The sequence below is a fragment of the Amblyomma maculatum genome, chromosome 1 (assembly GCF_055883805.1).
Source record: "Amblyomma maculatum isolate TAMU_Amacu chromosome 1, ASM5588380v1, whole genome shotgun sequence".
NCBI lineage: Eukaryota > Metazoa > Arthropoda > Arachnida > Ixodida > Ixodidae > Amblyomma > Amblyomma maculatum.
The window spans coordinates 376981391-377001744 of record NC_139344.1 but is presented as its reverse complement, the minus strand read 5'-3'; the positions used below and the strand labels follow the sequence as shown (position 1 = coordinate 377001744).

The following is a 20354-nucleotide window of genomic DNA, read 5'->3' as shown; positions in this document are numbered from 1 at the left end:
TTAATCCGTGCGTATCTTTTAGGTTCAGTCACCTAGTGGTGTTCCAGACCCACTACAGACGCTCACCGGGCTACTGCGAAGTTGCCTTGCCATCGACCTTTGATATTCCTAACCACTCGCCGATAGTTCCTGTGGTAAGACAAAGGCTTCCCAAACGATGTACCAAAAGCCGATTGAAGGCAGTCAATTCAGTGGTTTGCCATTACAATTTAGTTAAGCACTTGTTCAGAAAAGAATGTGCAGAAGGGGATTCTTACATCTTCGTTTTTATGTCTTTTTTATGTCTTACTTGGGAACCGGAGCCTATTTACGCATTTTGTATGAAGAACTACTCCTACAAGTATTTGTTGTAGTATTAGGGCTCAGTTTTACATATTTCAAATGACAGTTTTACTTTCAGTCTTCAGAGGAACTCTTTTAGTTTGATGCAACATATTTATAGGTATCCACTGAGCGGCAATATGCTTCACTTTAAGGAGAAAACTACTCATTATCATCTACCTAGGTGGTGTGAAACTGTTCTGGCACAGTTGTAATTTAAATAAATGGTGACAATTTAGTTGTGTCCGAAAGATGCTACAGAAAAATGAGAGCGTGTTCTGATGCTCTCGTTATGTGCTCCCTCTTACATGTAAAAGAGCTCGTCAAGCTTCTAGAATTTGGATTTGAAAATCTGCAAATTGCCGATGAACAGTCGTTTGGAAGTTCGGGTGCAGCTCAAGTCTGCTGTAACTGTCGCACACAATTTCTCCCTGACAGAAAGTAGTCCGCTGTTAAGGTCCTTTTGGTTACCTAAATAAAAGGCTTACCATCAGACCAAATTACAGCCCAGGAATATCAACACTTCTGGCTTGTTTGGTGTATTCAAACATCAAAAACATTTTTCTATTTACTGTTCAGTAGAATAATACACACATCAAGAACCATTGCCAATAGCTTACTGCTGCTATTTTTTAAAATTTGTATCCTGCTATAGAAGTCCTACTATAGAAGAACCATTTCCTATAGTTTGTAACTGCTATTTTTTTTTAAGTTGTATCCTACTATAGAAGTCCTGAACGGTGCAGTTAGGTACGGCCATGTTTGCAGAAAGATAAAGATCATGAAAATGGTCGGGCATCTTTTGGGACCTCCTACAAAAAAAGGGTACCAAAGGGTTCATTCCTGGGCTGGCTTGCAGGAAACGGCATTGCGCTGGCTTGGACGTATGGGTGCTGGCAAGCAAGCCTGCTTCTCTGTGAACTTGGCTGTGATTGAATTCTTGGCATCGGATGACTGGTACCTTTGCCGGCATAACCTTCTAAACTATGCTGAAGTAAGTGTATATGTATTAGTTAGGCTTTGCTGTGGGCCTTTACATCATTTTAATTTTGCTTTTTTATTCAAGCCATGCTGAGAATTTTGAACTGCTGTTATAGAGATTTTTCTCCTTGCCATACTAATTTGTGCTGGTTCAAAAATCTTACATTTCTTGCTTTTTTTTTAAATTAGCTGACCTAGGACCACTGGTCCTGTGAGCCATTTTTCCTGCTACTGCATATCTGGGAAGTTCTTGGAAAGGCGTGATTCTCTAAATTCGAGTAAAGCTCTTTTGTTCTTTTATTATTCTTTGTAAATGGTTACTCAATGACTTCTGAATGTACACTATTTGTAAGTTGCATTAGTCTTTCTACATCTGTTTTTGAGTGATCTTGCACCATGAGCCAAATTGCTTTACTTATTGCTTTGTTACCGTATGCAACGTTACGTTACACAACTCAACCTTAGCAGTTCATTTATATTGCTAATTTATCACCAGATAAGATGGCAGCTAACCGAACTGTCAAGTGGCACATCATCGTAAACTTTTTACTTTAATGAAATGTCTTATAAAGGTATATCGATTTTGACAGCTTACCTCAACAGCAGTTGCAGTAGAATTTGGAAAGTTATCAGCCTCTGCGTAACATGCTGCATTTGCTTGTCATGAGATCTCTCAAGTTCAATATTGCAGTGTCGGCGGGAAGGGTGAAAATCGTGACTTGCCTCTGCAGGCGTGTGACACTAAGAACTGGGTCGAGGTAGGCCAGCCGCGGGGTGCACTCTGCACTCTCCGGCAAAAGGGCAAGCTCTGGCAAGCGTACGAGACTGAAGATCAACTTTCTGCCAAGGTTTGCACCGATTTTTCTTAATTTCTTCTGAACTGTCTTGTAGCTACTCGAGCGGAAGCCTAGATGTTGTAGCATTGAACAGTAGAAGCTGCACTGCTAAGTGGCAGTGTTTTGCATGACTATTAAACTGTATCATTAAAATTTAAAATTTTGTGTATGTGAGGAAAGGGGTGGGGAGGGCACCTTTTTCATACGACTACCTATACACGGCAGGTACAGTGTGCAGCTAGGGTTCTTCCCCGGTAAGCTTGTCAAAGCTGGTTGTTTAGACACTGCGTCTATGGAAAAAAAAAGAGAAGTGATGTTGCTGTGATGTCTTCGCGGCGTTGACGTAATGCAGGCTGTCTTTGAGTGTTTACTCTTTGTAGTGTCCATTAACTTGTGAAGTTGCAATGAATTTTGCTGCTCAGAAATAGTTTCTCTTCTTTCTTTACTCGTTTAGCAGATTTCATTTGTTGTTGCAGCTGAATCACGTAAACTGCAACTTTAAACTATGCGTCATAGTAAATAGGCGCCACCTATGCATCAGCTCGTAAAATGCAATGAGTGTCACTTCTCACAAATCTTTTTTCACTTGATGAATTTATGTGCTGCTCGTGGAATTAGGGAACAGGCGTTGCTTCTTCTGACTCTTAAACCTGCTACATGCTATGTGCACAGTTGTGTACCAAGTGGTTTGGTTTGGTTTGTGGGGTTTAACGTCCCGAAGCGACTCAGGCTATGAGAGACGCCATAGTGGAGGACTCCGGAAGTTTCGACCACCTGGGATTCTTTAACATGCACTGACATCGCACAGCACACGGACGCCTTGCTTTTCGCCTCCAATGAAAAGCGGCCGCCGAGGCCAGGATTCGATCCCGCATCCTTGGGAACAGTAGTTGAGCGCCGTAACCACTGCGCCACCCCGACGGGGGCATTGTGTACTAAGTGAACTCGAAACTTTTTCTGAGACTGTGGAATTATTTTCACAGTTGTTTGGTTGTCACAATCCTGGCCTCAGCGGCCGCTTTTCGATGGAGGCGAAAAGCAAGACGCCTGTGTGCTGTGCGATGTTAGTGCACATTCAACAACCCCAGATGGTCGAAATTTCTGGAGTCCTCCACTATGGTGTCTCTCATAGCCTGAGTCGCTTTGGGATGTTAAACCCCAGAAACCAAGCCAAACAATTGTTTGTTTGTCACAGTTGTTTGGGTGTTTACTTGATAAGTGGTGACATTTCGATGCTGCTATTTTCATACATTATTAAACTTTGTACAAAATTTTACACGTCCTTGTGATAAATCAATGCCTATTATTTTGTGCTGAAAAATTAACAAATTGTGTGTTCTTAGGTAGAAGAATGTTCCTAGATGAAAATGTAAATTGGCACCTGAAAGGGTTTATAAATTGCATTGTGGGACTCTTATTTGCACTCCTAGAACTCTCAAGTTGTGAACGGGCAAGGATGCTTGATTTTCTTGCTGTCATAAGATTTTAATGGCTGGCAATATAAATTGAGCTCGGCTACTCAGCCTAGAGGGACATCTGGGTTGCAATAATAATATAATGATGCCAAAATTCCCTGCCATCGGTGATGACTCCAAAATGGCGTATGATGTGACAACTATGAAATTCATCATGACGTTGATCCACCACATGCTATGAAGACAGCCAATGAGATACTAAAAGATGCGCCCAAATTGTTTGCTTTGTTTTTGACAAAGGCCCATATAACAATTTATTTTTCAAAAAGTCCATTTTGTAGAAAGGTTGTAGCAATGAGATGTATAATATACTAGGTGTTGAGATTTATGTGATTGAGAAAAAGTGTAAAGAACTCATGTGATCAAGAAATTGTTTTTAAAAGTCGTGACCATATTTATAGCCGACAACAGCGTGTTTCCTGATTCAGTCCATTTTCTGGGCTGAAACAATCATGCCGGTATAAGATCAGCTGATGGCTTCAAGGCTTTTACTAATTTCATGCTTCTATGGTCGTAGTAATGTGTGATATGCTGTGGTTGATGATGTTTCTGGTTTGAACCTTGCAAACAGCGATTGGTCTAAGAGTTCAACACTGCCAGATGGAGTCATGTACAAAACACGCTAGTGCATTGATGGTGAGGATCCACATATCACAAGGAACCCGTGTGCTCTGTGATGTCGGTGCATGTTCAAGTAATCCAGGTGATCGAACGTTCCGGAGCCCTTCACTGTGGCATCTCTCATAGCCAGAGTTGCTTTGGGACGTTCAACTCCCCAAACCAAACCAAGCCAGAGAAATCAGTCATATACAGCACTTTTTTCTCTGCAGTCCTGAGCACCAAACGTATAATCACCCCCGTGCTGCACTGAATGTAGGTGCTCATGGAAGGTTGCATTAGGCCACTTGCTCCCTCACTGCCAAATAATGACAGGGTGCTTCCTGTCTTAAAAAAATGCAATGCACAGAACAGTTTCCGCTTTACCATAATGGATGTTCCACACCTGCCATATATTTTGACCTAGTTTGTTATGTAGCCGCTGCACAGTTTCCTTGCTCAATTAAAAGTCACATTTGAACTGTTCACAGGTTATGTCGAATGAGTCTTCGGCACACCTGAGGCTGAGGTCGTTGCCGTCCCACAGGAGTGAACGACACTGCCATTTTTTATATCACGCATACAGGATTAAAACAATTCCAACATAAAAAATGCATCTCGTTATCATAATAACCATGTAAATATAATTTTGACATCACATTGTTTTACTGTCGTGATAACGCATGGCGTAATATGACGTCCTGCAACCTCATTATGCACATATTAAAATTTTTGCTGGACAGTGGCAGCGAAGGTGATGGCATGGAATCTCCATTCCTGCCCTGGTAGCTTGCACATTCTTAATTGAGACTGTTCATAATAGAAGCTGAAACAATACTGTTAATCAGGGTTTACTTGGTGTAAACAGTGCTTAAAAAAAAGGGCTGCTATGGTTAGGTGGAGTTTCATTAGTGGCACCTTTTGGTCATTGCTTCTCACAGATCAGCAAAGCTTTTGAACTCAACACCGGCGCATGCGTTGCCCTGTTCAATGTGGACTATGAGAACTACAACAGTGGCTGTTCGCAGAGATTTGGCCGAATGACTTCTGTGGTGCAGAGTAAGTCAGACTACATGTAAGGGCACCTTATACCTTATAGGGCACCTTATGTATAGGGTTTTCTGTGAAACGTTTTCTGGTTCACGGTTTAATTGTGCTCATTTTTGTCCCGTGTCTTGTTTTTGGTGCTTTCTTACTTTGAGCATGCTTGATGACGTAGAAAAATCTTAATTCTTCTTTCTAAAATTTATCCCTGCCAAGCTCTCTTGACTATTGTAAAACAGCATGTAGAAAATGGAACACATACACAGCACTTTTTTTGCGTCCCACGTTTTTTGTTTTCTATTTACCTACGATTATGTGTCAAATGATCTTGGTACTTTTCGTTGTGATCGAGAAGTCGCTTTCAGAGATAGTTTCAATCCTCCATTTCTACATGACGTTTTTGACTTATCCTGAGCCATTTAAAATTTTAGTACTAATTGATATAATAATGAGGTTAATAGAGCGTTAATAAAGGGTTCCATTAGTGTTAGAAGGCACGAGTTTCGTTCCTCGGGCAGGTATTGTTTATTGTAAATCTTTGTTTCACACTGCGCAGAATACCCTTGCATGTGGAAAATTTTAATTCAAGACAAATGACAACATCTTCATAGTGTGCAGTGTACTGACGCTTGCAGTGGATTCCAGGTTACTTAAGCTACCAGCACCAGAGACCGCGGCCAACAAGACGAAGAGGCCTATTAAAGCTTCCATTCAACAGGACAAGTATGTATTTTGCACCTCAGTTCGAGCGCAGCTGTAGGGCAAGTTCGTTCTATATTGCATGATTTTTTCCAGCGTCATCATCCAAGCATAATCACGAAAGCCTCATAAGTAAGCCATCGGCTTATTATATATTGTTATATGATATGCATTATTGGTTAAGGAGGTGGTGTCATCTCTCTTTGTTAGCCAAAGTTACCTGCAGTTGCAAAGTCGGCGAAAAAGAACTTAGCCATAATTATTGTCCACCCTTTCTTGTACAGAGAAGGCCGAGATACCACGCCCAAACCTTCCCCATGGCAACCTCATGTCTTTACGTAAGTAAACGTACGCGAAAGCTTACTTACACAAATAAAAATTAAAAACTCTAGTACATGTTTATTGTGTTCGACAAGTATTGCAATATGCAACTGGGAAGTAAGGTGTAAGAGAGAGAAATATTCACTAGAGTATTTACAGGTGCATGGTTTTGCCACAAAAGTTGATACGAACCGACTGCTGAAGGGAGTGCACTATTTTGTCCGTGTAATGTACTCGACAGTTTCTTTGATGTCATTGGAGCAACTTCCCTCCAACAATAAGTGCTGTCTTCTAAGAAGCAGCAAGTCAAAGCACTTCGTGTCCATCAGCAGGAACTTCATGAATGCGGAAGTGCATTACATATTTTAAATAAGTTTTACCTTGGGCAGTGATATCTGTGCCTTTTTGTTGCTTCATCTGTTTCACTGATGCTGCCAAAGGGTAGTGCAGGTATTGACCACCTTATAGAGTTTTTAACTTCAACTTAAGTGTGCAACTGATGCGACTGAAGGAGTGGGCATTGTGTGTGAAGTTCCTGGTTGGAGTCAGTAAGGCCCCTAATTTCCTGTGGCAGAAACCTTTAAATTCTACGGAGGGAGAACAAGGAATCTTCAATATTTGGTAGGAAGCCCACTGCACGTTAACATACGTGGGCTTTTGAGCAGAAGCAGCTGCTTGCTTTACGTCAATGGACCTAGGTCGTTGACAGGTTGACAGGGTGTCTAGCAACCGGGAAAACCGGAAATTTCGGGGAAATTTTATGCACAGGGAAAAATCGGGGAAACCATCAAATATTTCGCCAAGTCAGGGAAAATCGCACAATATATTCTGCTGTGCATTTTCATTTTAAGGTGCCGCACAGCAAGTATGCGACCGCCACGGCGGCCGCGCTGTAAGGCGAGGCGAGATATATTATTTTGACGCCAGTGTATGGCTGAGCTTCCACACTAAAAGAACCAATACACCCGTAAGGTGTGCACTTAATAAAATATGCAGAAGCGCTGCGTAGAGTAGAACGCGACAAAGGAATAATCACGCCGGCAGTGGCCAGCGCGAAAATGATCAGCGAGTTGTACTGCTATGGCCCCGGTAGAGAGCCCCGGAGAATTCCAAGCACGTGTGCGCAGCCATATTGGATTGGATTGACTCTGCTGTTAGCGGGGTGGGCGGCTCGCGTGCCCTTGCGTGGGCTCTGAACACTATACTCTGAGGCTAGCCTCGGTGCGCTTCTAATTTTCAGTACACTTTTGATGTTTTTAATGGCCATTAACTCTGACACCCTTTTCACTACTGTAATTTGCTGAATATGATTAATAAAACCTTTTTTTTTTCATTATCAGTAGTTACATTTTGTAGCCTCTTCATTCGTCAGGGAATTTGAACTCAAATAATCAGGGAATACCTGGAGAAGTCAGGGATATTGAAAATAGTGGTTTGCTAGACACCCTGATTGACTTTACCTTTGCGCCCACAAGTGTAGTGGGTGGGCTTTTTGTGGGTATCTTAAGAAGCATGAAAAAAAAAAAATGATCCCCCTAGATTTGTATTCCCATCATCATACTATTATCCCTGCTGATATCCACAGACACTTATGGTTAAAAAGGAAGTTTGGCTGCTGACATACAATTTTACGAAAAATGCTCTCTCTTTTCTTTCTAATTAGCTTAAGCATGGAATTTCTTCATAAATGGCTTCATGTTTACATAATCACTTGCACATTAGAAGTGGTAGCTCTTACTACTTTCTATTTCCGAGGTCGTGTCTGTCTGGTATGAATGCCAAGCTGAGGTGAAAAGGCAATAAAATTAATATCACATGATCATACTAAAGTACATTTCAACAATGAGTGCATAACACTTTAGCAGATAACTATACCTTCAATTTCTTATATATAAGCCTGTATATCAGCCATCGAAGTGGGATTTGGATAAAATTTGGGGATCGCCTCTTTGATGCAGTATATTTAGCGCAGAATAATAAAGTTGGTGTGAAATGATTTGGTGCATTCCAAAGAATAAAACTGCTAATTCAAAGAAAGCCTAAAGTATGTGCGAGAATCTCACCGTTGACCTTTCTGCCTCGAAACCGTGAACATGGCTGATCATTGGGCTGCCATTATGGCCGAATTGTTTGTCATAAGGATAGTATCAAACAACTTGTCTCGAGATGTACAAAACGTTTATACGATGTAATACCTGATATAAGGAATGAATGTTCCAGATATAGCGAATGTTTGTAATCACTATATATTAGTACCCAACCCACATAGGAGATGATGCTGCTTGTGTATTATTGGAGAGGATGTTTCCCATTTGACGCAGAATGTCGAAGTAGTGTGAAATGACCTGTTGTGTTTTGGAGGATGAAAATACTTTTTGAAATGAAAGCCAAAATATGTGTGAGATTCGCACCGACAACTTTTCTGCCCCCAAATGCATTTCAAATGCATTCCGGTTTGGCCATTACGGCCAAACCATTTGTCGCAGGGGGTTCTAGTTAATGTCAAACAATTTGTCGTGTTATGATGAACATTTTTAATAACTGGTATAAGGAATAAATGTAACTGATGCAGTGAAAGGGGCTGTAATTTGCATTAGTAGTGCAAAATCCATGAAGTAGATGGTGCTGCTTGAAGCTCTCTAGCAGAGCTGATACATAGTGGAAGAGTATGGCAGATAGGCCTGGCTGTGGGGCAGGCGTGCTCCCGCGGCACGTGGTGCGGCCCTGTCGACGTAATGAAAATGCCTCCGCATGCCATTTTTATATCGCTGCACGGAGTCTGTGCGTCATGATTGAACAATGCATTTAGCTTTTGTGTCGGGGTCTCGCACAGCAGTGGGCTTTTTCTATTCAAGTGCACGTGGGATCTCCGTGGAGTTTTGTTGCTTTTAATGCACACGCGAAAATATAGTCGAATGGAGTTTTTTTTTGCTTTTATCGCACATTTAAATGTGATCACAACAAAATGCACGCCCGAAAGTTGAAGTTGCAAATAAGTGCACAAAGAGCATTGTAAAGAATTGACATCTGCCTGACAGTTTGAAATCCATCGCGAGTATTCGCAGATTTTCTCCGAGGTTTCCTCCTGGCAGGCTCGTTATAGGCAAAAAGTGTAGGCACTGCTGTGCACTTCTGTTTCTTCCATCCATCTTGCCTGTGTTGCTCAAATTGATAGCCCTCAAAGTGTGGCTATAAAAATCTGATTCAGTTCATCTCAAATAACAACTAAAACAAGCATATGCAAGAAGTCTTACCTATCTCAATCATTTTTTTAAATTTTATGTTGCACAAAGAATGCTGCAATTTTATGTGCATTTAGGGCACATTTTCGCATGATGATAATTGCCACGTATATATATAAAAATTATCCGCAAGATTTGATTGGATAGTTAGTACCTTCACGCATGCGATTACAAAGGCCAGCAGGTTGAAAATTGTGCCTCTTTAGTGAACTTTGTGAGCCAACAGAAAACACGTACAGTTCACAGCAAACGGAAGGCACACCGTTTCACTGTAGCAGCTTATGGAGAGTAGCTATAACTTACAAAAAACTGCATGTTGTATGGTGACTATTCTCTTACATACATCAACTTCCCGTAATGAATAGTGGTTCTCACCTCTCAAAGAGCAGCATGATGATTCAGTGTCCATTTTTCGCGTCAGATTTTAGGTATTCAAATACATCGTCTTTTCTTTTCTTTTGGGAGCCAATCTAAATCCTTTCGAGCTATGGTTAGAGCAACCTGCAGCACAGCAGCAACCCTTTTCTCACCAACTGGCTGTGCAAAACAACTAAAATTCCAGCGCTGAAATTAAGCACAGGCTGCGTGTCCACGATGGGGCGCATAAAATGGCCGCTGCCTCCTCTCCCTCAAAATTCCAGACACTGACTCATGCTGTGCCCTTCTTCAATCCCTCCCTGCATTGTCGCAGTGCTCCCTCTGAGAATATTCATTGGAGAATTCAAGGTTCCCTCGTGACTGACGTCACTGTGAGGGGGAGGCATGGCTGCAGAAGAGCGTCAGTATCACAGAGAGGCCAAACTCTTCCACTATGTATTGGCTCTGCTCCCTGGACCAATGGTCAAGTCGAACTCTGAAGCACTGTTGATGGAATCTTGCTTTTGCTTTTTGCAGGTGTGCCGGCCTCAAGTCGTCCACTTCTTTGCATTTTGAGTGAGCAGTGGAGTGAAATCGCTGATGTTCCTGATACCTACTGCTCTCACTTTGTCCTTGACATTGCACACTTGAACTTCAAGACTGGCATGAGTAAGTAACTGTACCTGTAAGCAATTCTGTTTCTGTTTAGGTATACTAGTACTGCATAAGCTAGCTAGTGTAAACCATTGGCTGCCACACTTGTGCAGTTAGCTTTCAAGTGTGTGAGAATGGCACACTTGTAGCACCTGCTGCATAGGCAGTTCCAGTAGGGCGTCTCTGATTATATGTTCTTTTCTGATCTGACTTACATTTATCTGGTGATATACTTCGAATCTGAGTTCGTGCTACATTGTTTAGTTTATAACTGTTGCTGATTATATGTTCATCTCTATTACTGTTCACTGACAAAACATCTCAAGTTTGTGTTCGGATGCAGATAAAACCATGTTGTCTCGGAGTTCAACAGACTGACAGAAATGAACTATCCATTGGTTGATGTTGTGGATGGCTCCCCAGAAACTTTCAGATTGTAGTAAATTTATTTGATTACAAGCTAGGCAATGGCGATTTGTTGTTGCTATGAAAACTGCAGATAAGACAAGCTGATGCACCAGTAAACAGCAGAAACTCAACTAGCTGACTGACACATGGCCAACACATCACAGTGTGCCGACAGCAAAAAAATGAAACTGCGCTGCTGAATTGTATCATCACCTAGCATCGGCGGGCCTCTGGATCATTATTTTAGCCATTGCAGGAGCAGCAGCACTCCATGTAGTTCAGGCTTGAGGAAAGAAATTTGGACAATCGCTTGTTTGAATGGGGGATGTGAGCTCACCAACATCGCAATTGATGAGCATCCGATGTCGTAGACCTAAATTGGTATCTGCAAATCCACACTATCATTTTGAGCTATTCACACCTGCGAATTTATGAGAGTAAAAGTAACAAATATCCACGGCATTCATTTCCTATAAAGTTTTTTAATATTAAAATTATGCATTGTTTGACTATCGGTGAAAACCGTGCAAGATGTCTGCTGAAACTAAGATGGGAGTACCATGCACACGTCGTCACTTTGGATTCACGTTTTTCTCATCAGCGTGTCTGTCAGGTGCAGATTTATATTTATGTGCTGCCTGTCGGAAGAATGTTTAGTAACACACAGAACACTCTCATTGTTCATCCCTTGAAGTGGCAGTTGCTTGCCTTGCCAGATGGGGGTAGTGGGCTTTAATTATATTTGTACTGCATTTTTTTTCTTTGTTTATTGTGCGTGATGCTTTCTTTTTCCTTCTACTACAGCCAAGGACCCTATAACCTTGCTCAAGGAAAAATTTGGCAAAAGGAGGCAGTATTTAGTAAAAGTCTCAAAGTTACCATTGCGGAACCTTACACAGTATGCACAGGAGTTGTCGGCATCTATCGCAAAGCTCCAGTTACAGGGCGTTGCAGTACTCAACCAGCATCTGCCCTCACCCCTGTTGTCAACCTTCAACGAGCGATTGCAGGTGGGTAACCTTGCATTGGGAACGATCACTTTGATGTTGCCTTTCACTGGTAACGGCAGGACTTGAACAGGTATCTGGTGTGGAAAAAAAAAAAGCGTTCCTTTTTGAAGCATCTCTCACAGCATAGCCAAATGTTTCACGTGCACGTACACAGACACACATGCACATATGCAAGCATGTGCGGTCTGTTCGTTTTGCGTGTGAAGTGCAAAAGAGCACTGTTAATCTGTTTTATTAAAAGCACCCATGCTACATTTTGGCTGTCAGCCAACGTTAAGCCCTTGTTCAGCTTAAAGTGTGGGACTGCTAATGAGGCATTGTAATGTTATTTTTCATAGTGAGGTCGATAAAAAGTTGTAAGTCTAAATGTTCTTCATAGTTGTACATAATTAGACCCTCTGGAGTGATTAAAAAAAAGGTATCTAGTAGTGAAGACGACCCGTGAGAGACCTCGCAAAAGCGACCATCCTAGTCTTTCGTGCCAACAACTCGATCTCGCGCCATGTGCTCGCGTTGCGCCTGCTGCTGGAGCTCATATTCTTTTTTTCAACTACCCCTGAAATCACCCTAGGGTAATTTCAGGTGTAGTTGAAATGATGCATTAATATTGGTAAAAATATCTTTATTTCTTAATTTCGTTGTCATTTATGCTGAGAAACTCATTTCATAGAAAAGCCTTTTTTTTACTTCCTTAATATATATATATATATATATTTTTCACTTGACATGTATGGTGCCTCGGAAATTTGGAGACATGCTGAAATTTGACTGCTGCCTGAAATTTAAAAATAAAAATAATTAACGAAGAATTTTGTTTTTTTTTTTGTTTTGTTTTGTGGCATGTAGCTGTTCAGAAGGTCATTGAAAAAGGAGCTAATCTTGGCCTTGGGTTTGGAGATACCAGATTTTGACCAGAAGCCGAATGAGATTGCAGCTAGGCTGGCACCTTTGACAAGGTAAGGCTAATGTATGCATTAATGAACACGAGTAATTGGTGACAGTTCATTGCGTCTACAATCTCATGCTGTCTGGTTGAATTTGCATAGAACTGCAGAATTTAAATGAGGTAAATGCTGTGCAAGCAAGTCATGAATCTTTCACAATGTCAGTGAGGAAAAGCTCTGGGAGTGTTCTTTCTCTGAATACATCAAAGCTTTAGGTGTAGCCTTAACTTTGCAAACAGCTTGCCAATAAGATGGCTTGTAACCGGAAGAAATAGACATAAGATGTTTGAGTCTTGTTTTTCCTTGTTCTTTCAAGGACTGCTGACATTGTCATCTTGCAAACACACTTTCGACGCCTTTGGAAGTTTTGCCGTACAGCATATCCATCTATTGTTCAAGAAAGTAATAACACATGTCAGCAATCTGTTCCTATGGTGAGTGGCTCTATTTGTACAGGTGTAGCTACTTAAATAGTTTGTTTGTTTATTGAAAATGTGTTGTCATAGGTCGTGAATTTGTACGCATCTAAATGTGTGCTGTTTTTTACTCAGTGCAGTCTATATGTACCAATGATGCTAATGGAACTTTGGTTCTGTAGTGTATATAACTGTATATATAACTGTATATAACTGTACTGTACTATATGCGGGGAAAAATTGTTGCATGTTACCCTTTGTTTTTGGAACTGTGCTTCTTGAGTAGGGAAACTCTTCAACCTACATTCTTCAGATGAAATGTGTCACCTTCCTTAATGCAGTTTTTGATACCTCACAAATTGTACTCCGCCGCTATGGCTCAGTGGTTAAGACACTGTACTGCTAATCCTTAGAATGTAAGTTCAACCTTGGCGATGGCGGCCTGTTCTGGTAGAAATGAAACACAAGTCGCATGCTATTTACTGTGCGATATCAGTCCACATTAAGTAGTTCCCAGCGGTTGAAATTACTGTAGCCCTCCACTACAGCGTCCATCATAGCTGATGCTGCTTTGAGACGGACTTTCTAAACCAAACCAAACAATAGCATAATGCATTGGACTACTGACATCACTTACTTGCCTTTGAATGACTTCCAAAGTATGTACACTAAAAATATCACCCATTGTCTGTAAGTTGCTAATGACACCTTTCCTGAGCTTGACAGTGCAAGGCAGCATGCTCCAAGGTAGCCTCGCACATAATTCTCTCTTTCACAGATGAATGCGTTAAAGTGGATCAAACTTGTGGACAGGCGAGTGTGCCTCTCGGTCAACTTGGCCACCCTTCGGTTCCATTACGTGGACACTCCGGGTCCCGATTCCTCTTGCACCAAGTCTCGAGAGATAACTAATGTGAGTGGCAATAGCTAAGGGCTAACCAGAAACGTTGTGCTAGAGTGTGCTACTTCTTACTTCCTTTCTCTCCTTCTTTTTCATGCAGTACTGTGACAGCAGTCCATGGACTGAGTCTACTGATGCCTTGTACTCCATGAGTGCCCACCGACACAAGGAAGGACTCTGGGATACATTTGAGGAAGAGGAGTTGATAAAAGCCAAGGTTAGTCTCACTGGATTATTGGATTTTTGATGCACATTCAGTGCCAAGGGAATCCGAACCTCCTGTGAGGCATCACTAGATATCATTGTTTTGGCAATCTCGCTGGTTTATTGTACAGGGTTTAGAGGTTATATAAAGACCAAGGAAAGTGCCTGGGAAGCCAAAGGTTCAAATATTTTCATGATTATATGTTCTAAATATTTAACTAATCTATCCTACATAGGTTAGAGATAGAAGCCTGATGAAGAAAACAGTTACAAGTTAGGCATGCCATAATGAAATTAGCAAGAAAGGCATAGTATTTTTTCTTTCAGACTATTAAATAGCAATCTTTAATAAGGGAGTAATTACCCAAAGAGCAGCCATAAGCCTACAGAGTAGAGCTATACAACTTTCACAGCAGCTTCTTAGTTGAAGAATTCATTTTCGTCCGAGGTTCGAACCCTGGACTACCACCTGGGATATCCAGGATGTCTAGCAGATCAGATGATTGGGAATCGATCAGCAGCCTAAAATGGGAACTCTGTTTTTAACATTTAGGGAAGTAGACTCACCAAGATAAAGTAGATCTGTAATACTCATTATTGTTACTTTGTGTGTATGCTAGCTCTTCCTTTCCACACATTAGTTGTACCTTGGGGGATCACACTAAGCTTTGGATCAGCTGTTGCTTTATTTCATATCTGCTAAGGTGTGCTGTCATCTCCTTTTCTCTTTTTGGCAAGGTGAAAAAAATTGAAGTTGTCCATCCTAAGAGCTGCTGGGCTGTCTTCAACGTTGATTATGACCGAGACACAGTTCCTTGCAGCGTGCATAAGGAGAGCTTCGCGCGTCTTAAAGCACTGGGCAAGGCAGCTGGTGAGTCTTCGTCCGTAATGGCATTATGTATTCATGTATTCACCTGCTAAGTATATTATTAGCGTTCATAAAATAGTTGAGCCTCTCGGCACTTCGAATGGGATGTCTCAAAACCGCATGCTATAGCTGGGGGCTTGTTTTTCATACTTCTCGTGTTTCCTTTTGCATTGCATTTTATTATGCAGTTTTTGTTTGTTTTTCTTTTTTGACTGACTGTGTACTATCAGCGTTTTTATATTGAATGCATACCGCTGTGACTGCCGTTGCCCGCCCACAAGCGCTTGCGCTTCTGCGGGCACCCGATATTTTTTGCATGTATATTTCTCGCAATAAAGTTCATGTATGTATGTATGTATGTATGTATGTATATGTGTATCATTTTAATTATGCCTTGAGCATTATTCTTTACGCTTAGCCTGAGAAACAACCAATTCATTTGTGTGTCTTAATCTTTTCACCATCAGCACTGCAGAAAAGTGTATGGCGGGTTGCCTAGAGTATGTGACGTTTGAGCGCCGTTTTCACTTTTAGCAGATTTCCGATTTTGGTGAAATCTTCATACTTGACATTTCTGAAAAGCATTTTGAGTATTTCTCAGTCATCCACTGTAATGTTCTTTAATACTAGCTCATTCATATAGTAATGATATACTGCCCTAATTAATTCCTTTCCTACATTACTGGTATTCTTTGCCTTTGACACAAATGCACTCAATGCATTGCCTCTTTCAGGATACAGCACTGAAGGGACAGAAGGCATCCAACCAGGTGTGCATTTCCTTGCTATGCGCTGTTTGTCTACACTACTAGTCCTGCCTACAGTGAAAATTAAGCAGATTCCCAAGCTTTTACCTCAGAAGTGAGTTTATGTAATGTATGCTTGTTCCAGACAAGGACAGTTTGAAGAGAAACAGATTTACAGGCGGACCATACAAAGGAAGACGAACAGGAGGTAAGCAACCTTCTGCTAGAGGTTGAGAAAATATTGGTCTGTTTTGGAATTCTGCAGTGGATAACTTACATTTTCTGGCAGCAAGCAGTCTTGCCATTTGTTTTAACTGCTATGCTGCCTTCATGCAATTTTAGGTTAACACTTTCTCTCTGTTTTGCGCATTGCGAAAGGGTGGACAGTTGCGTAGTCATAACCACAGGTTGAGACTATTTGATTCGATACTTTTCCTTTTTTTCCTCTCCGTGTATGACTTAGCATAGGCGGAATTGTTTGTTTTGTTTTAATGAGAGTTTTCTACTGGTGTTCTCATGGGGGACTGGCGCTGTTCTAGGATCTCTGGTGTGTGTGTTTGGTGGTACCATCTCTGAAGGGGTGCTGCCACCCGAAGGCTTCTGTTCGGTCGCCATCTACACCAGCGTCCTGTATGATGAAGCCAAGAAAACCCTCATCGCCAAGGATGGTGTGTGTGATGCTTCTCTTATCTCGCAAGGAGACAGGGATGTAGTGCATGTTTAGAGAGGACCGACCTATTACATTCAAACTGCTTTGCACGAAAACACTTCGCAGTAGGCCGTCAATTCTGTTGCCAGCATTTCGAGTTGAGTTGACTGCGTGCATTTTACGCCATTTGTCACATGGATGTAGCATAGCTTTAAGTGGATGTTGCATTAATGTGTATCACCTGCTTCTGTTCTGCATTTTTTTCAGAGTGGTTATTAAAAATATGTGATGGTTTACTGGTTTCAGTTGCCTAATTCTCTATTTGGCGGTACTAGTGGCTAGATCCAAATATGAAGTCAATTAATTTGTTAGGTGTGTAGCACTCTAGGTATGCAGAAGGTTTGGTAGTTTTGATAGAGTAAAAAGTAAACCCGTTTGGATGGCAGTTATAACACTGAAGGAAGGGGCAAAATTTTTCATCGTGGTGGCTCACTGGCCACAATGTTCGGCTTCTGGTATCAAGTAACAAGATCAGATGATCTAGGCCATGGCAGTCACGTCTTCATGGAAGGGGGGTTGAAGTGCATGCCCTTGTTCTTTGCGATGCCATAGTACTTCAGTTGGCCGAAATAAATCCGGGGCTACTGCCACACCTTGATTTTCCTGTGTACCTTGCAAACTTCATGTGTTGCTTCCGTGCTTTAAAATTCGACATACTAATGGGCTAGCTAAATATGAGCATTCATTTGAAATTCAGCGGGAACTGCAGTCTAAAACCAATCATGTGCACATGCTCACCTACACCGCAGCTGAGGATGCAAGAATAGAAAAGCAGAGGGCTTAAATGCAAAAGCAAAAGTGCACATCTGCCTCAGTAATTAGTACTAAATTATGAAAATGCCATGCAACCACAGGAAAATTTGCTTTGATTATGCTTTGTTTGTAGCAAGTGTTTGCGTTTGATTCTGGTTGAATACTGTATTGGATTGGAAAAGGAAGGCTACTAGGATAGCAGTTATAACTCTGAAGGACGGGTGCAAAATTTCGAACAGTAGCGGTAATAACGAACCCATATTTACCCTTAATGATCCAGTGCGGCTTGCATTAATCTTTATTACTCACAATATTAGTAGTTTTGGCACTGTTTAGGTTGCATCTAACTTTTGTCAAACAAAATATGATTGTTGAGGCTGCATTTTGATAGGTTTGACAGTATTCCAAAAATATATCCTGTACTGTCAGGGAAAAAAGTTTGCGGGATATGAGTTTATGTAAAAATATTCATTTCTGTGTGGTCGGCCAAGTATGGTAAAAGAAATGTGCTGAATCACGAGGGGATATGCACGCCCCGTTACGAGAAAAAATATCAAGACAAACTAGCGAGGCAACAAAGAAATAAATATTATTCCACAAATCCGTGTCCCACAAACTTTTGTCCTGGACTGTACAAACTGAATTTGTCTTGCATCTTTACTTGGCTACTTAAAAAAGGGAATTGCGCTAAAAAAACTGCGCTACTTGGCTAGGCACTGATTCATGTGAGTTATCATTCAGCTTGAACGAGGCTGTCCTTGAAACTTTGTGGCCGGACGCACGTAAAACTTCCGTGGCATAATTCTCTCGTCTCCCATAGCTGACTCTCTGCACCACTTTTCGACACTTGCTAAACACACAAGTCTGATAGGGGCTGGAGTGGCTCCAAACGTCCTTGGAAACAACAAGACGAGAGATTTTGCACTGGAAAGCACGGCCTGGCTCCGTGTGAAGGGCTTCAACACCCTGGCTCTCCTGACCAACAAGTGGCCTCGCCAAGACATATTCACAGTTCTCAAGGTCTGTGTGACGATTCTTTTCGGCAGTGTCACATGGCATGAAGCATATATTAGTGATATTGGGAGCTCAATTAGGCTGGTCTTGGTACACGTAGGCTGACTTTGGGACTGGCACTACTTTACTTAAAGGGGTGTATTTTTATTTCAGAAAGAAGACTTTCAGAAAATTGTAATTTGTCTAAGGACTGGAAAGAGTCCACTCAGTCATGCATTACTACCAATAATATATCTGAACAACAAGACCTGATGTTTAGTACTATGGAAACTGGGCTTTGGCACATTTTGGTTTTTATATTGTTAAGATTGAAGTGCAATCTTAGAAAGAACTCCATTTTATTGTTCTGATTTTCTTGTTGGAATCCTCTGGTCTGACTCTAGCATTGGACGTTCGAACAATAACTATTTTCGATACGATATGACAGGCTTGTCTTTGGGGGTAAAAATAAAACAGCAAGGTGACAAGGCTGAACAGAGGCCTAGCACATATTTTTTGTTTTTTACAGGAAATTGGTCACACAGCACTCAATGCATTTGTAGCATTTTCATATAAACTCATTGATATCTGGATTTGTAATCGTTCATTATGCTCAAGTTGTGGTTATAAGTGCTAACTGTAACCTTGGCTTTGGATTCAGTGAATGTGCAATTTCAGGAGAACGGGCACTATCCATTGCTACAAAAGCGTTGGAACGCTTGACAGCAGCAAAAACTGTTTGAAGTGAAGAATGCTAAAAACTGACGTCATGATCATAGCTGACCGCATGCTTTCCTTGATGATTGAATGATGTATAGATTGTAAGTAGACGGCAAACATATATTAAATTTTGACACCTACAAGTACCTCAACGTTTTCTCCACGTAATGAACTCTCCTTCCAAACTGATATCCCATTTACTTGAGAAAAGTTGTGCTCATTACTTGAGTATATACGGCATTTACTCTATATGAAAGATGCAATATTATGATTGCTATGAAAGGTAGTTATCAGAAATAGCAAGGAAGTACCTTAGTTGGTCAACTAATCAATTGCAAACCTAGACCACAAAAAAAATTGCCCGAAGAATAAAATGGGGTTGTGTACATTTGACAAGCACTCTCAAATCATAGCTGCACCTTTCTAGTATCACTCAAAAAAGAAGAGTATAGAACATTGTTCACCACTGGAAATGAAGCTTGAAGATTAGGAGAACTTCAAAATTAATGTTCATCTCATGAATTGCTAAGGGAAGTGACTGGGTTAAATCTGAGCAACAAAAAGAGAGAAATAACATTCACTAAGACACAGCTGACTGTGGTACTGCATCTCGCAGACACAGCTAAGTAAAACTGTCATGTTCACTGGTCTGACATGCCATCAAGTCTTATTATTGATGTTGTTAGTGTTTGCTCTGCCTAATACACTATGGCTGACTCCACTATTGTCCACATTGCCATTTTGCTTCCATCATGCAGGAACTGCGAAAAAGTTTCAAAATGACTGAGGACCTCGGAAAAGTCTCTGTCATTCTCGGGATACCGCCACAGAAAAAAATTAACGACTTACTTTTTCTCCAGAAAGAGTAAGTTTCCTTCTTAAACTGCAACGGTTAACAATCATGCCTGGGATTTGCATACCGTGATGCGCTGAGGTGGTGTTGTCAAAATATGTGTGAGTGGGTTCCTGCGGAAAAGCGCATAGTTTTTTTCTTCAATCAGTTCTGGATATATAGAATTACTAATTATATGAACAGTCAGAGTATGCAGCCTTGCGCCCTAGTTGGCTACACTAGCCTTGAGAAGGCGTCGTAAAACTGCGTGGCATAAAATTAAGCGCCAGTGTAGGTTGACTAAGCTCAGACATACATGCAGG

At 41.2% G+C, this 20354-nt stretch overlaps 1 protein-coding gene across 1 annotated transcript in view; it reads left to right on the top strand.

The window, feature by feature from the left end:
- Nucleotides 1-20354, top strand: part of LOC146208308 (uncharacterized) — a 182586-nt gene that overhangs the window by 35874 nt on the left and 126358 nt on the right. Inside the window, exons 26-44 of the mRNA XM_084578330.1 lie at nucleotides 23-134; nucleotides 1181-1315; nucleotides 2034-2150; nucleotides 5152-5269; nucleotides 5900-5977; nucleotides 6050-6085; nucleotides 6238-6291; nucleotides 10411-10542; nucleotides 11740-11945; nucleotides 12792-12901; nucleotides 13206-13323; nucleotides 14084-14218; nucleotides 14307-14423; nucleotides 15149-15281; nucleotides 16013-16048; nucleotides 16170-16232; nucleotides 16564-16692; nucleotides 18307-18506; nucleotides 19958-20064. Coding sequence (XP_084434456.1) covers nucleotides 23-134; nucleotides 1181-1315; nucleotides 2034-2150; nucleotides 5152-5269; nucleotides 5900-5977; nucleotides 6050-6085; nucleotides 6238-6291; nucleotides 10411-10542; nucleotides 11740-11945; nucleotides 12792-12901; nucleotides 13206-13323; nucleotides 14084-14218; nucleotides 14307-14423; nucleotides 15149-15281; nucleotides 16013-16048; nucleotides 16170-16232; nucleotides 16564-16692; nucleotides 18307-18506; nucleotides 19958-20064 — 2136 coding nt within the window. The remainder of the gene's footprint in view (nucleotides 1-22; nucleotides 135-1180; nucleotides 1316-2033; nucleotides 2151-5151; nucleotides 5270-5899; nucleotides 5978-6049; nucleotides 6086-6237; nucleotides 6292-10410; nucleotides 10543-11739; nucleotides 11946-12791; nucleotides 12902-13205; nucleotides 13324-14083; nucleotides 14219-14306; nucleotides 14424-15148; nucleotides 15282-16012; nucleotides 16049-16169; nucleotides 16233-16563; nucleotides 16693-18306; nucleotides 18507-19957; nucleotides 20065-20354) is intronic.